Genomic DNA, 16,141 nt, shown 5'->3' on the forward strand with positions numbered 1-16,141 from the left:
GTACCAGGTCCATGTAGGCTGCATGAGTTGTCTTCATAGCCAGGTTGGGTCTGTCTACAAGAGCTGGTCCTGAAATTGTCCCACTGCAGGTACAAAACAAGCAGGTTGCACCAGATCCGCATAGGCCCTTGCCACCAAAGTTAAAAATAATTGCTGCATAGCAAGCATGTGCTTGCCAAATAGCCACTTCCAAGACAAAACAACGACAGCAACTATGGTTAGTTTTGTTTATTCTCGCCCTAGATATCATAGACATGTACATGTACAATAAATTGCGAAAAAATACGATAATGTCTCTTCAACAATGAAAGGCACAGAAATGTTGCATTGGCTAATTATTGAGATATTTTCATCTATGTATATTAACAGCTTTTATTCTTACATTGAGAAGTTAAAAGAAACCTGAACGACGTTATCCAACCTTTGAGCGTCTCCTAGTCTCCAAGTAATGATACTTTGGCCCTAATCACTACTAATTACGGCCCACGATAGCCAAGAGAAGCTTCTTGTAATCCCCACTGCAGTCCCCCTCAATCATTTTATAGATGGTCTTGTGGTACTTCTGGAGGAAAGCGCTCTTGATCTCAACCAAGTCAATCTGCAAATGAAATGATAGGAAGAATAAAGGGTGTACAAGTTACCAAACGGAAGTTTTTTGTTCCCTAACTTGGTTCAACAATGTCCAAGCCCAGATGCGCCAACTCGCCAGGTAGTTATATGGCATTGCTCAATTCTCCTCATTTTCAACCGGCAGTTTTTCTCTCTCTAAGTGCTATTCGCTCGGTAGGAGCTTCTTGTCGCTGGGTGCGGAATGGGTTACATTCAGCCTGGTGTAACCACGCACCGCCCTGCGAGATTTCTTGATATATTTGGTCGGTTGGTCGATCGCTCCGGTTGAACACATATATAGCCAAGTATAGATTAGAGCCTATAATCCAAACTTGCTTCAGGAACTGGCGAAATCGCCCAATTTGGCGACAACTCACTCGCGATTGCAGGCGGAGTCCAACATGGTCCCTGTTTGGTGCAGGGATGAAAACACGGCAACTCACTCGTTTAAGATACTGATTCTGTTTTGTTCTTCAATAAATTCCATTTATGTCAGCCAGTATTGCTTTGACTTACCTCGGAACGCGACACTATTATCCTGATTAGGAGGGAATCATCAGTACCAGCGCCTTTCATTGATTTCCAAAGACGGTCGGCAAAATACTCCGCGGGATTTCTCATGCACTGAACTGGAAGCAAAGTCAATACTACCGTAAATGTGAACGTCTAAAGGAAGCCGAGTGTCAAAAAGCATAAACTGCGTCTTTGGGTAGGGTTCACATGCAGTAAAGGTATATGGTTTATGACCTTAAACCACAGTTTATGATTGGAAACGTTGACTAGGGGTCCACAATTCAGAGATAGCAGCATCAACCATCGAGGTTTACGAAGGAAAAACCCCTATGATTTACGCCTTTACAATGGATCGTGACACGACAAATCACAGTTATGCCAGAAACGTGTTCATGGTTCCTTGAAACACAGTTCATGGAAAAAATCCCAATTTCCCCGTTTTAGAAAAGAACTGACTTACCAATACACTTAAATCCAGCCTTCAAATCACCTGACATTTCGCGGTCGATCGAATTCAAGATGTCGCGCTGTGATATCTAAAACCAAAGTTGTAACCATGGCATTATTAGCATAATTATACATGTATTGTATTTAATCATGACCCCCCCCCCCCCGGTAAGGGATAGGGGGCACTATGTTCTTGGTTGGTTTCCTCTGCCGCCGCCGCTTAGACGACGCCGTGCAGAGGTTCGCATTCACAAACGTGCTTCCAAGTGAGGAATATAACAAATGTCTTGTTCGCCTGTTTTCGTGATTTTCCATATACCTGTAAACGATCGGCGCGGTAGGTTTTTTAGTGGGACTTTTTAATACAGAATCAGCCTCGAAAGCATTCCCCCTGACTCACCTTAACATATTCTTCAAATGTAGCACGGAGTTGAGGCGGACTCCTCGAGGCCAAAACCACATTGAACCGTGATTCATCTGTACCCCACTTCTTTTCACCAGCCTGGAAGAGATCTTGGGCCTCTTTTGTGGCTTTAGCCATGTCAACGGTGTCACTCTCGTCACGGTTGGCCTGCAAAGAATGTGACTTTGCGATGGAAAATGATGGTGCAAGAAGAGGTGGTCAAGTACCATCTGCATGTTTGACACGTCCCGTTCCGTCGCATTCTCCAAGGCTGGGTTGAAAACCACGTTTTGTAGCTTTAACGGAATCGTCAACGAGTTAGTCTTTAACCAGAACATTTTAATGGGATTAAATGTAAGAGATACAGTAGGATAAGAGAGATCGTGAATTTTGTGCTTTTGAACGACCAGGTCTGTTGCCATTCCTCCTTGAATTGGCGGCGAAAATCAAATTGCTTTGCCCCATGCACCTGACTTACCTGGCACATTGAGACTAATAGCCTCTTGAAATGACCGCTTGTTTCACTGACACAGTCCTTTTCCAGATCTCGTTTATAAACTGCAATAACAAGAATTTGATAGGTGGTTACCCAATCGCGTCCCCCATCAGTATAATAATATACTTCTGGCGGTAACTGACAATCGAAATCTCGTGAAACGAGAAAATGTTTAATGTTCCGAAAGAATGCAATTTCAACTTCTATACATGTTGTATATCATACTTACATTCTTTGTAATTCTGTTTAATCTCGTCGATCTCCTTATTCCCCCTTGTGCACAAAATGTCTATGAGAGTTTCTTCATCTGTCCCTGCACCCTATAAGATGGCGATATAATATGACGTTCAGTACTCTAAAAGAAACCTCTGGAATTTCATTGTGATAATCATAACTTGCACAGAAAAGTACTGTGCTGAATCCTCCCGATTTGGAGGTCATACATGAGATGAATGGTTCCCTGCTTTGTCAGGACTGTTGCTCTACTCCTTTACCGTACATGGCCCCGCCCACCGGCCGTATTGGTCAGAGGAGATGCCGGTGGGTGCAATATTTGGAATCGACAGGCACTCTCCACTCTTAGAAATAAAGGTTTTCCAGTTTTTGAAACCCTTTAAATGGTTTTTCGGCCCAACACATCGTGGAAGTTTTTTCAACGAAGTAAAAAACCCTTAGAGGCATTAACTAGGCCTATCTAAAAAACCATTTGGGGTTGTTCATTTCACCAAAAAACCTCTACGGGGTATGCGTACATTGTGTTGGTCGAAAACACTTAAATGGTTTTTCGGCAGCTCAAAAACCTTTGACTCAAGTCGGGACTCCGCGATCACCCACATAAATCCTGGAGACCAATTTATCATGCCGGTACTTACTCTCATGGCCCTTCTCAGACACTTTGCGTCATACAAAACAGTCGGCTCGAAAAGGGCAAGCAGACACTCCTCCAGGTTGCCACTCAGTTCTGACTTCAAATCATTCATTAGATCCTACAAGAGAAACCGCAAAAACCTTAAGTCAAAGATTGACCATCAACCATCTTGATAACTTTCATGACTAATGTCCTTAAATTTTGTTGTTGTTGTTTTTATTTTGTATTATTGTATCATACGTTTTAATATCTGCATCATAGGCACAAGATAAATAAGTTGAATTGAATTGTAGTAATCATCCGAGGTGACCATTTACATGGTATTGCATATTACTCTTGCCTACCTTTCCAAACATAGTTTTGTACCTTAAGCGAATCTCTACTCGTTGCTGGTTGCACCGCGCTACTACGATATCTATAATCTCGGCCTCATCAGTGCCTTTATCGAAACGAAGAGGAGGAATCACGAAAAATGATATTTTAGCTTGAAAAACAAATAGATTACTTCGAGAAAGTTGGCTGCATACTTCAGTATGTCACTGGACTGAAAGAGTGTGAACTATTAGTCAAACATCGAAGGATGCATGCACCTTTTTGCTCGTGTGGTGATAAGACACTTTAGATACATGTACTTTAGATTAACCTAGGATTAACACACGAAGGAAGAGATTCTGTTCAACTGATTGTTTTGTGTGCAAAATCACCACGAACAGCAATCCAGCGAGTTGGTCGTGAAATGGACAATAGCAGAATAACATTACCATACCTGCTCCTCTCATAGCTTTACGCAAGAGCTCGCAGTCTGCCTCAGCATCGAAGGGAGAGATGGGTTTGACGGTTCCGTGACCGCCAGTTTGAACCTGAAACAAATTGACAATGAACCAATGATAAACATATATTCAGTGATGCTGTTGTGAACATCGAGATAAAACTATGCTTGTGTATGATTGTCCCACGGCCTCGTACCAGCGGGCCACGTGTGAACAACGTAGGTCTACACAAGGTCTGGGGGAGTCGCTCGACTTCCAGCCAAAATGTAGCACTGACATCAGTTTCCGATCAGCATTGGTCTTTGTAACTTTTTGGAACAGTTGACTTACCGGTCCCTGGAGCTTGCCTCCCATTTGTGCTTGAGGTGGGGGTTGGTGGGTTCCATCAGATGAAGGAGCTTGCTGTGGTACTCCTGGAGGTTAAAGAAAGCAAAGAGTGTAGAGGTTCCTTTCGGAGAAAATCTGCTACTTTTGCTTTCTGACATGCCACAATATCCCACTGCTGTCGGTCATGGATAATCGTGGCCGCAAGTAAATCAGGACATACTCATGTTTCAATGGAAACCAGTCTGTAATTGCTACAGATGACTGCTCTGGAACCCCTGACGTCTGAAATCACTACTGAGAAAAATACTTTAGGCGTGTCTCAGATACCTGACTCACCTCCTGGGCCTCCATAACCGTACGGCTGAGGTGGGGCTTGTCCAGGAGCGCCTACATGTGGCTGTTGGCCATATCCCTGTTGTGGAGGATGCTGTCCATAACCTGGTTGTGGTGGCTGCTGTCCATAACCTGGTTGTGGTGGCTGTTGTCCATAACCTTGTGACGGTGGCTGCTGTCCATAACCTTGTTGTGGTGGCTGTTGTCCATAACCTTGTGACGGTGGCTGCTGTCCATAACCTTGTGGCATTGGCTGTTGTCCATAACCTTGTTGTGGTTGCGGCTGTCCATAACCTTGTTGCGGTGGCGGTTGCCCATAACCTTGTCCAGGAGCAGTCCCTGGTGGCGCTCCATAACCGGGTCCACCAGGTGGGCATCCTGGGACTCCAGCTGGTGGGTATCCTGGGACTCCAGCTGGTGGGTATCCAGGACCAGTTGGTGGGTATCCAGGACCAGTTGGTGGGTATCCAGGCCCAGTTGGTGCTCCATAACCAGGTGGCCGCGCGGGTTGTCCCGGCTGCAAAGGAAGCAAACTTATGAAGTCACGCTTTTGTGCCAAGCGTCGACTGTTACTGCTGTGCATAAAAGACACACCCCTTAGTGATATCGGAGCATGTGCACAGTGCACATCCTTCTGTCTATCCTTCCCCAAGGAATTCCTCCTGTTGTGCCTGGACTTATTTGACCACAACCCGGGACCACAGCAAGGCAAAGTGTCGAAGTTAAAGCTTCGAGTTACCAGCCCGGTTACTCGAATACTCAATACTGAGGAAAGAGTTTCATCGAGTAGTCGCTTCCCGGCTCTGGGATTTAGATCCTTTTTGGTACAATCTAGCTCATATTAAATATCAACACCTATGACTTCTGATATCTCCCAAAATACGAGACCGATTTCGATGTGCCATGGACAGGTTTTTTTTCCCATATCTTGCCGTCTATATGAACAGTCTAATTACAGTGAAATGCGTTAACGTCTTCATTATGTAATCGACCATTTAAAAAAGGTCCAGGCAGGCAGTCTTCTTTTTTGCTGTACTACAACACCATTGCTTTTTTCGTGTTTTTTTTCAAGAAATAAAAAAGTTTTTTGGGGGTATTTTGTAAAATGACGGTTACATAATGAAGACAATAATGCACTTCATTGTAATCATCATAATCATACAGACAACAACATTTGTGACAACCTTGTGCAAACCGCATTTAAAACCGTTGAATAGTTAAGAAGACATCATAAGTTGTAGGTGTTGATATTAATATGAGCTACTGAGCTACGCCCCTGTTAGATAATAAAATATGACCAATATATCATTTTCAAGTTATTCCCTTGGATATAGTCTACTACTTACTCAAGACGACTTACCTGGTTCGGGAATGATGGGTTTGGAGGCGGATATGCCATTTTTCAAAAGAGAAGCCTCAGGAATTTCAATACTTCGCACAACGGCAAGCTCAACTTGACTGTTAATCTAAGTGTCTGGCCTGGGCCTATCCTACTTGATACTTTTAGGACATCATTTATAGATTATATTGTGTCACGACCAGGTGCTTCCCTGCTATGCTGATTCATTGAATACGAGTAATCACTGTGAAACGATGAATAAGGTCAATCAGATGTCGTAAGTGTTGGTGCGTGGCCTTGGCAAGTGTACCTGACCGTCAATAGGGTTATACACTTCAAATTCAAGGACGTTCGGCTCCGTTGGTGCGGTCACTAGGGCCTACGCCCGTCACCAGTTATTGCAGGCCTGGCAAGTGCCTTTATTACCTACATTTGGCCAATCACATGCTTAAAATGTGCATCTCGGCAGACGGACAACTAAAAGTAATCAAAAAGAACACATATTCAGTTAGGCTGCATCCAGCATTTATTTTTCGCCAAAAACTTGGAACTTGATATGGATTGGCAAATTTTTGAAACCACGGTTCTCCCCGCAATCCTATGATGTTTCGCTGATGCTATTCAAGCTTATTTAAAGAACATGGTCTCCTGAACATGTTTTCGTGCTCTCGGATCCACTTCGTGACAACTGAAAAGTACAAGGCCGCATGTTATACATATGTATATTATCCCATTACGCTTCGTGCGTATTAACACATGTAAGTCCATGTAACCGAGGAAACCAATCAATAACCAAGATACATAATGCGTATTCATGCGCATGCATATACCAATACATATATTCAAAATATTTCGTTTCAACCTCTGCCGACCTCGGCGAACGAGTATTGTGGCGTCTAGTTACAATCGTCTGCCGAGTGTGGCGCAATCAAGGTTCGTCTAAAGTCCCTTTTCACTTACTCCATTTACTTCCCATCAGAACAGGGCATCCCGAATGCTCCAGCCTCTCATCTAGCGTACCGTTCCGATAGTGGTTGTACCAGAATAAGCTCGCCCCCTTCTTCGCGTCTACCTTGATGTTCAGTTCAGGGAAGATCGTACCGCCACCTTTCGTCACGTTACTCAGCTAAAAGTACATAAAACGTCTTGGCATCGTTAGAAAACTACTCTTCGAACGCAGTGATCGATCTCGTCCCTCCATTAGGTATGAATACTAGTAGGATAACGGAAAAGATAATTGCACGTTTACCGGATATCTAATGCTAAGAGCAGTAAACTTTAGTTCATCTATCGACTCCCAGGTGGCCGAACAGGCTTCCTTCAGTCCTCCCACCTAGGAGGCAACTGATAAACTAAAATTACCCCTTCTGTAAAGAGCAGTTGATTGAATTTTCTGGTTGCTACTGTCAATAAGTCTGGTTTAGGGACAACTACTTTTGCGGGAAGGTGAAGTGAGCACCTTTCCTGCCATGGTAAGAGCATGTTTACTTTGCTCCAACATTTCAAGAACCCAAAAACTAGGCCTGGATTTGGCCCACGGCCGAATGTAAACAGACTACGCTTGCATTGACCCGCCAAATCCCCTTGAAAAGAACTGCAACATTATCATCATAAGACTTCAAATCGCCGACACTTACATAAGTTATCCATGTGGCAATTCTTCTCCCGGTTTCTTTAAACTGAGGTCGCCCCTGAAAAATCAACCAGCTTTTGAAAAACCTTTAATGTTGATTTGACCAGCACAAATAAGCACGGCACCCCGTAGAGGCTTTATATTAGCGAAGTGAAAAAGTCTTCGAAGATTTTCACAATTTCAAAAACCACTGGGTGGTTCCAATATTAAGAACCAAAAGGTGGTTCACTTTACCAAAAAATCTCTACTGTGTGCACCTTTAAAACGTGTTAAAGCTTTTTCAGAATCTCAAAAATCTTTATTTCATTTAGATTAAACAGGTGTCAGTCAATTCCGAACCCCGAACTTGAAGAAGCTTGAAATGCAAACTTTGCTTTACACCGGGTGTTCTTTATTACTGCTTGATGTTGGCTGGATAATGCTGGAGAGAGACTATAATAATCTCACCGTCTCCATTGAGTCGTGATGCGTGTTGTACAGTCCACCTATACCGTAGTTCACCAGCTGAAAGTATATATACATACGCTTCAGGTACATATTTTGAACATGACTCCTGTACTTCCTTCAGTCGCACAAAACATTAAACGACCTGAATTCAATTTTGGTCGATATAGAAATACTTGATATTCAACTAGCTTAATTGACTGATCAAATGATCGATGGATCGATCGACGGATTGATAGATCGATCATTCGATGGATTGATTGATAGATCAGTCGATGGATTGAGATTGATTGATCGGTCGACTAGCTGATTAATGGATTGATTGATAGATAGACCATTCGATGGATCGAGATAGATCGAACGATTGATTGATCCAACTCACAAGCAGGTCATCCGACGGCCATCTGTTCTTTGCTCTTGTCTTCCCTATTGCATCCAAGCCAGTCACTCGGCCGATTGTATCTTCAAGCCCATAGGCAAACTCCGTCATATGCATCGTTAGCGAAGTTCTGAAGGTTAAAAATAATCGTGGGAAGACAGCCATGCACCTACACATTAGCTTTTCAACATTCATTTACTATACATGAAATTTAAATTCGTATCCCAGTCTTAAGTCAAATTTTCTGGGTGATGAAGGCACTATAGCCTGCATTTTCCCTACCTTTCCTTGCATCCTATATGCATATCCTTTCCCCCAGCAATTGTAACGTTCTACGCCGGATTTTCATTACAACCATTAGATAACATGAATGAAGAACATGATTTCAGGTCTTATGCCCTTCCTGACTATCATCGTATCTTCAACATTCACTGTCTAAAGAACGAATTGCAGCACAGCTATAGGCTACCCTGTGTGCATTTCCTAGCGTGCAGTATTGTGCAGCGCTTTCATTATCAACTGAATGAGTTGCTCTACATACATACCAATATTCAGTATCGAGTCAGTAATGAAATGCTTTTTCCGAAAATGGTAAATTACCCTTGGACAATTCTTATATCTGTCGTCTGGCTCCCGTATGTACCCATTCGGCTAATCTAAAACGATGGAAAAAATAGTATATGTTACGATAATTCTTCTGAGAAATAGATCACGAAGAAGAATATTGGTATCATATTCAAACAGGAACCTGGATTTTTCTCTCCAAGACGAAAGAAATCTCGGCACATCATGACCCCCAAATCGCCGGAGCCTCGTCAAATTCAGGTGGTATAAAACATCGAATCCACGATACTGCGACAACATAAGCAAGAAACCTATAGCCCCAAAAAGAAAAAAAACTTGCCGATTTCCTCAGCACATTATTATTGACAGCATCATCAACTTGTTTGTTTGTCAGCGTATCATGGATGACGTACAACTCAGGGTCTTTCGATATCTCTTCCAGCTTGAAGCGTTCGAAGAAATCGACCTCCTTCTCAAAGCAGACCAACTCCTTGTCAGACTTGGCGTACTGAAAGAGAAGAAACAGCGAGTGTTTGGAATAACCAACTAAACTATATTCTGTGTGAAATGTTTAACAATACGAATACGATTTCTAGAAAAAGAATGAATTATACCTAAAGCGAGATTCACACACTCAAGTTTCACCAATGTGTAGGACAGGTTCTGATATTCAATTCAAGCTTGGTACCACGGACATATATGTAGTCGTTCGATGCAATTCAAGGCGTTCAATGTAGATAGACAATGGGTTGGCGACAGTAAGTTGTCCGATAGTCATGATGTCAGGCATCTTGACCCTCAATATATTGACATTGCTCTGCTTCCATACAACGCGCGGCGGCCGCTAAGGCAATGCCGCTGGCAGTTCGATATAGATGTAAAGGTTCTCGCTAGGTTTCGATCTAGTATGTCATTCATTAACCGGTCTCAGATTGGTAATACCAGGGTACAGTTACATACCAAACAGTCCAGATAACTACTTTCGTAGTTCGTATCAGTCATTTTACCTTCTCATTGCCTCGACAAAGCTGTATCTCTGTTTTCCTGATCGTTTCCATTAGATTAAGCCGGGGCGGAGTGACAGTTTCATTGGCTTCTTTGAACAAACGTTGGTAGTTGTGGTATTCGTCCTCTAAGACAGTGGACATTGGATCTAAAAGAGGAGATGAAGGATGAGGGAATGGTCCAAACGGGCTCGGGCGTCGAGATGATGATGATGATGATGACGACGACGACTGACGATAATGATGATGACGATGATAACTTGTAAGACACACATGCCTACCATGCAGATGGAGCCCCCTGCTGAGATTCATGGCCTTTTCAAACTGAGAATTCTGGAAAGACAAAAACGATAACTTTTAGAGCAAATGAGATGAAGGCGCACACGGTCTAGTTCCTCGAAAAGGCTACATTTTGCTCCATTTCTCTGCAACGAACCAATCGGCCAGCACCATTACACTATAATTACGTCTGTTTCGGGGAAGGTTTCTAAGCTAACGCCACGTACACTAATCGCTTGACTACCGCCGTTATTTAACGACTCGCAGAGAAGGAGCTTTTTTGCCTCCTGGGGCCTTTCTGACAGAGGAACCAGGCTCGCATATCAATTCTGCAATTGGTTCCGCGAAGTGCGGAATAGAAAATGTGACCCAGTACCCATCCTTCATTGACGTACGTAACGGTATGTTCGTGCAAGCTGCCGTTTAGCCCGGCGGAGGTTCATTCTCTTTGCAGGTGCTTTGTTCTCAAGACGGCGGACTGTCTCCTCTAGCCAATCTACTGCTTGTTCATACCGGGAAATATGCGAGGCAGTTTCACCAACATGGTAGAATTCGTCAACCTGAAGGAAATAAAATCATGTCATTGACCAAAATCACAAAGCTCGCATGTAATGATACGAAGAGCGAAGTGACCCACTCCTAAATTTGTGGCACTGGTGGTTTCCTTGATTTGAAAGCAAGGACGATAAAGATCATTCAGTAATTCACGTTCAAATTCGTATTATCTAGTACGTACGGTCAATGGTTCAACACGAATTCCTGCTACCCGGCCAGCCGCCCAGTCCTCGAAACTGATGCCGTAGTACTGTCGGAGATTAATTATTGCTGTGGCTACACCAGTCCGGTCCGAAGGCCCAGGGAAACTCTTGCTCCTGTTCGGGTGCTTCCATGGGATCATTTCAAGGAACCCTGAAAGAGTGCATCTAGTCAAAGATGTGGTGCGTCTAGTATTCGTTGGAGTAAACCCCAAGAAGGAGGAGGAGGGAGAGAGGGAGAAGAGGTAGAAGAACGAGGAGACGACGACGACGACGCAGACGAGAAGAGGAGGAAGAGGTGACACTGGCTGTATGAATATTAGTCGAGGCAAACACTCGTGGTCAACCACATCAGTGTTGAGAGAAAGTGTATTCAGTTACATTAAGTGATGGCAACCTTCGCAACGAGGTAACCTGTTGATTCAAACAGCCTTGGGGTAAGCGTAGGCTATAAAACAATTCTTACTGTCAACGCGCTCATTATCAATGATATCATCTAAGCCTGCGGCCACCTCGTACCAGCCCAACATACGATGGACAAGATGGTACCCAGCGAGAGGATGATCCCACTGTCTGGACGTGTTCCTGCGGGCAGCAGCTGTCGCGTCAACAAATCTATCAAAGCAAAAAAGCTTTTTTTAATTGATACATTGTTTACGTAATGTATGCAGGCCCATTGGTCTTGCATTATAGACGAGCAATATCAGAATAAAAAGCAATTTCAAAGCCATGTTTTACTAATAATATAATCTTCGATCTTATCTTTTAATAATTCATGCAAATGTTGTCTGATTTCAAAGGCCTTAGGTCGGAAAAGCCATTAAAAGCTGTCATTATCAATTAATGGAATTCAAGGACACGCAATGCATATGATTTGTTTATTGTGTTCAGAAAGGAAATTCTGTCCAATGGCAACCATGCAGTAGCGATGATGCATTGTGCAATTCTTAACTACAAAATCCTAAAAACATTGGAGAGCGGTAGCGTAGTGAGGCGGACTCTTAACCAAGGGTATTTGCTTCCAATCCCAGTCACTATGTTTAGAAGCAAAACTATTTTCAGGCGAGTTTTGTTTTATGTGACCGAACTTATCTCGAAAAGAGCATTCTCACTCTGCCCCCGAACTGTCTCACTGCTGACGAACCTTCAGCTGGATTTCTGTTCCCGGTCTAGTTTCCGAAGATGAGCCCACATAACTATCACCAGGGTATATATACATTTATATGCGGTTGACTTTGAAAATGATGCAAGCGGGTCATCAGACGCGTAAATGTCAGCACGGAAATCACTAATTACATGTACAACTTAATAAGGGTTCTACCATGCACTTACCTGCTGCAAGTATATGTATGATGTATGATGGAAAACTTTGAACTGGAGACAAAATGGCCGAAATATGTCCGGAACATGCAAACTGAACCAATTGTTGTGGTTAAGAGGATGGTTTCGGAGAAAGATTGATGAACCGCGAATATACCTTCTTAATTTATCAATTGCTGTGTCCTCCCTTCCCATATGCTCCATGCAATTTATAACATCTCTTGCTTCCTTCAAAAGTGTCGCCTCCTCCTTGAGAGCCTCTTGGATACGAAACACGGCCGTGTAGATTTCACAACTCGCATATTCCGCCAAAATAAACAGAATAAGGGTAAGAAGACGACAAGATTTCATGGGCGACATTTTGTCACGTCTTCACGGTGCCACGTTTGCGTTTGAATCTCAGGATTAAGTATTGTGTCAATTTAAATATTGCCGCAGATCACTAGCTGCTGATAGGCAAGTCCATGTATCTCCGGACGAAGGGTTGTCGGCCTTGTCCCTCTCTCTAACGAGGAGAAGGATATATAATACGATAACAAAATCATGGTACATCGGGAGCATACAGTTAATGCTGCAAGCGAGTGGGTCATCTTAATTGTAGAATTGCAGGAAATGAGTGTGTTCCTAAATCTCATCAAGTGAAACAGTACATTTCTGCACTTTCATTTTTGCTTTCCGCGAAAAATCTTTCGAGAAACAAAAAATTGGGGTTTTTTTTGGTATCATACAGAATTTATTTCAGGGTTTCTCATCAATCATTTGCACGATTTTATTTTCACCAATCTAGGTTCCTCGCGAAACCCTCTAAAATAAAACGGCCAAGAGCGATATTTGGCGGTTTACCGTATCAATAGTCCAAATACTAGGGACATATAATGTATCAAATAAAATATGTTAATGACATGATGCAGTTATTGTTGAATGTATAATCTGTCTCCTCAGATGTCGCTGTGTCTAATGACCAGATGCGACAGGTGTCAAGTTTCATTGGGTTATGACGATATCATAATAATGTCACATGTAACATGTTCAATAGCAAATTCCGGCAAATGAAAAATCGCACACCTATGTATGACGTATGGATTTGGTTACGTATGGATTTAGTCATAAATACCACAATCCTAATCATACGTAATTGATACGGATACGGGGTGCCCTTCAATTCGATTTGCTGGAGCTCGCTATTGTCTTCAAATTGACGCCAATTGTCTGTTTATAGCATGTTATAGTAAAACTCCGATGGAACTGTCAGTGCTGAGTGCTCTTTCAGCTCTATTTACGTTCATAACTTCCCAAACTTTCCGAACTTTCCGAACTTTCCGAACTTTCCGAACTTTCCGAACTTCGCAAACTTGCACTTCCTCCATGTTTGCAGCGAGCTTCGCATTCCTCCATCGTATCGAATCTATTGCCATTTCCACTGCAGCCGCCGAAGATGAAGGGCTGGCACTCACGATTTTCGCTACTGTAGTAAAACCTCGGGAAACTGGCCATGCACATTCCGGGACTCACTCCCAGGTCACAGATGCCCGCATCTGAAAATAGAAGGTATTTATTTCGAGGGTATACAACATGCCAATCTACCGGCGTTGGGCGTACAATCCATCCATCAGGAGACTTTAGGATTGACGCTCACCGCCAGTAAGTCGGCATCGGGTCTCATTTAAGAGTTGTATTTGTAATAGACAATAATCGTTATCCGCATCTTGGAGTTGGATCGGTGCCTATTTGTACCGTCCGACTTGCAAAAAAACTCAACTATGATATGGTAAATCAGGGCAGTGTGACAATAACCCAGTTGCCTAATACCAAACGCAAACGAATCAGTTAGTCAATAATAAAATAATGATATAGCCTGCAATTACATGCATTCCAGAAGATCGCGCTATATGAGGATCAAATAAGTTTATTGGAACAGTTAAAAGACTTGAAATAAACAATACATGTATGCATACAAGTATTTTTTTATAACTTAATGCAATATTGATATCAAAACTTTTCAAAGTATGAGTATGGCCATGGAAAAATCTATGTTGGACGGTAAGCTTTAGCTCAGTCAAATCAATAAAGGCAGAATCGTTGCTTAAAATCGTCTTTCAGGAATGGCAATATTCGCCTCGACGCCTGCTTTTCCAAGGTCATGTGTACTTACATTTATGATCGGGAACACACCGCGGGATATAGCCTCCAGCGCACGGGCGTGGCGCGCAGGAATACATCGCCAGGCATTTTTCACCGATACCACATCGAGCAGACTATATGAAAAGATAGACATGAATTGAATAAACTTCTTGCTCGGCATTGAATAGTTTTTGCTTCTTGTGGCGCCTTGAAAAACCGTGGTTTTCCGACGAAAGGGGTTGGCGCCTCCTGCATTGAGCCCTTAATCCGCCAGTGTTCTGGATCCAAGTGCGTATGACCGAAGGGTCCAATGACGTGGAAATGTTAACAGCAGTGGCAGTAAGTGTTTTCCAAAAAGACTAGTGTAAGATACATAAAACGCTTTATTAGTAGATTTCTGTGGCTCACCCTGCATGCTTCTTCCGTGAACCGCCTGGAAGCAGCACACAGGCTCAATGTCAGCAGAAAAACCTGGAAGATAGTAACAAGAAAGACAAGATGGCAAGATACAAGATGACTAACAACATTGACTAGCTGTGGAAGTTTCGAATAGTGCCGGCACCAGCTCAAAAAGAACAACTCGGCTAAGGTTCTGGCCCACGACTAGTAACTATAGTATTTGGGTTCATAAAACATAATTTCAGTTAATTCGCGACCTATTTCTGTATATTTTTAAAATAATTGAATGATTAGGCATTGCATTGATTGTTGTGATATCAAATAATTCGGTGCTTTTTTATTGAGGCACCGCTTTTTTTGTGTGTCAGTGTAATATATCAGTCTATATCAAACCGTACGTTAGCGTGGTTAAACCTATACGGCTTGGATTCTGGTGGGGCCGCGGACTTTTTCCCACACAGGCCCCACTGGAGGGGCAACAATGACTGAAGTTTTTACAACACATTTCAGTTGTTGAAAACTTGAGTTGCAGTAGCCGATTAGGGCCTAAAGAGGGAGGCCAGAAATACATCAAGAATTGTTTGAAAATCATTTATATAGAATACGGTACTTTCCATTTTTACAAGTAAAGACATCCCGGTCATTGTACACGCTGTAGCAGTGTGAGGATTGTGAAAATTACCACAGTTATATAACAAAGGACAGAATCAAACGCAAGACTTAGATCTGCCGATTGCATATTTTGGTGAAAGTTCAATGTTGAGATATGATGTTGAAAAAATATAGGAGGAATGATCACTTACCGTAAGAGCGAAGACACACCGCGTCAACTCCATGTTCTATCTCTGGTCGATCTGATCCTGAATGGCGATAATTGGGTGAACTCAAAATGCATCGAATTTAAAAAAGAGATCACGACTGATAAAACGATGCAATATACTAGTGAGATGAAACAAATTCAATTTGAGGTCATGTCGAAATTAAACTATTTATAGACCGATTTTATAGTGCAGTGTCCCAGAATGATATTTTCTTTTATTCGCCCAAACCGTGAGATATATGTTGAAATTTCAGGTATTGATTTCAAAGCCCTAATTTTCCCAGCCGCAGACTGTCCCTATACAGGAAAAGTATGCTC

At 42.7% G+C, this 16,141-nt stretch overlaps 3 protein-coding genes across 3 annotated transcripts; all 3 read right to left on the bottom strand.

The window, feature by feature from the left end:
• Positions 1-213: 213 nt before the first annotated feature.
• On the bottom strand, positions 214-6,333 carry LOC135501487 (annexin-B12-like). The gene is made up of 12 exons (XM_064793665.1): positions 6,127-6,333; positions 4,770-5,283; positions 4,437-4,519; positions 4,103-4,196; positions 3,681-3,775; positions 3,341-3,454; positions 2,698-2,788; positions 2,451-2,530; positions 1,970-2,140; positions 1,583-1,658; positions 1,126-1,238; positions 214-598 (listed from the first exon to the last, which is right to left on the bottom strand). The coding sequence occupies exons 1-12, from the start codon at positions 6,163-6,165 to the stop codon at positions 473-475; spliced, it is 1,596 nt and encodes a 531-aa protein (XP_064649735.1). The 5' UTR covers positions 6,166-6,333; the 3' UTR covers positions 214-472.
• Positions 6,334-6,581: 248 nt separating this feature from the next.
• On the bottom strand, positions 6,582-12,861 carry LOC135501571 (prolyl 4-hydroxylase subunit alpha-1-like). The gene is made up of 13 exons (XM_064793782.1): positions 12,641-12,861; positions 11,630-11,778; positions 11,145-11,317; positions 10,804-10,968; positions 10,411-10,462; positions 10,133-10,278; positions 9,466-9,633; positions 9,162-9,217; positions 8,565-8,691; positions 8,186-8,242; positions 7,743-7,796; positions 7,066-7,231; positions 6,582-6,793 (listed from the first exon to the last, which is right to left on the bottom strand). Exons 1-13 carry the CDS (start codon positions 12,841-12,843, stop codon positions 6,723-6,725), a joined length of 1,587 nt encoding a protein of 528 aa, XP_064649852.1. The 5' UTR covers positions 12,844-12,861; the 3' UTR covers positions 6,582-6,722.
• Positions 12,862-13,198: 337 nt separating this feature from the next.
• On the bottom strand, positions 13,199-15,891 carry LOC135501641 (boophilin-G2-like). Its single transcript, XM_064793905.1, has 4 exons — positions 15,807-15,891; positions 15,013-15,075; positions 14,636-14,738; positions 13,199-14,018 (listed from the first exon to the last, which is right to left on the bottom strand). The coding sequence occupies exons 1-4, from the start codon at positions 15,837-15,839 to the stop codon at positions 13,756-13,758; spliced, it is 462 nt and encodes a 153-aa protein (XP_064649975.1). The 5' UTR covers positions 15,840-15,891; the 3' UTR covers positions 13,199-13,755.
• Between the last annotated feature and the right edge of the window lie 250 nt (positions 15,892-16,141).

Source organism: Lineus longissimus, chromosome 1 (assembly GCF_910592395.1).
Source record: "Lineus longissimus chromosome 1, tnLinLong1.2, whole genome shotgun sequence".
NCBI classification, from domain to species: domain Eukaryota; kingdom Metazoa; phylum Nemertea; class Pilidiophora; order Heteronemertea; family Lineidae; genus Lineus; species Lineus longissimus.

What these genes read in the sequence shown, in the direction of transcription:
- LOC135501571 (XM_064793782.1), bottom strand. Translation starts at nt 12,843, where the DNA reads ATGTCGCCCATGAAATCTTGTCGTCTTCTTACCCTTATTCTGTTTATT. An exon ending in TTCGTGTTGAACCATTGACC is followed by an intron (nt 10,969 to 11,144) that starts GTACGTACTAGA and finishes TATTTCCTTCAG; the next exon opens with GTTGACGAATTCTACCATGT. An exon ending in GGCCGTCGGATGACCTGCTT is followed by an intron (nt 8,243 to 8,564) that starts GTGAGTTGGATC and finishes ATATACTTTCAG; the next exon opens with CTGGTGAACTACGGTATAGG.
- LOC135501487 (XM_064793665.1), bottom strand. Translation starts at nt 6,165, where the DNA reads ATGGCATATCCGCCTCCAAACCCATCATTCCCGAACCAG. An exon ending in GGCTGGATTTAAGTGTATTG is followed by an intron (nt 1,239 to 1,582) that starts GTAAGTCAGTTC and finishes CTTTGCTTCCAG; the next exon opens with TTCAGTGCATGAGAAATCCC. An exon ending in TAATAGTGTCGCGTTCCGAG is followed by an intron (nt 599 to 1,125) that starts GTAAGTCAAAGC and finishes TTTCATTTGCAG; the next exon opens with ATTGACTTGGTTGAGATCAA.
- LOC135501641 (XM_064793905.1), bottom strand. Translation starts at nt 15,839, where the DNA reads ATGGAGTTGACGCGGTGTGTCTTCGCTCTTACG. An exon ending in GGTGTGTCTTCGCTCTTACG is followed by an intron (nt 15,076 to 15,806) that starts GTAAGTGATCAT and finishes ACTATCTTCCAG; the next exon opens with GTTTTTCTGCTGACATTGAG. An exon ending in GTGTGTTCCCGATCATAAAT is followed by an intron (nt 14,019 to 14,635) that starts GTAAGTACACAT and finishes TTCTATTTTCAG; the next exon opens with ATGCGGGCATCTGTGACCTG.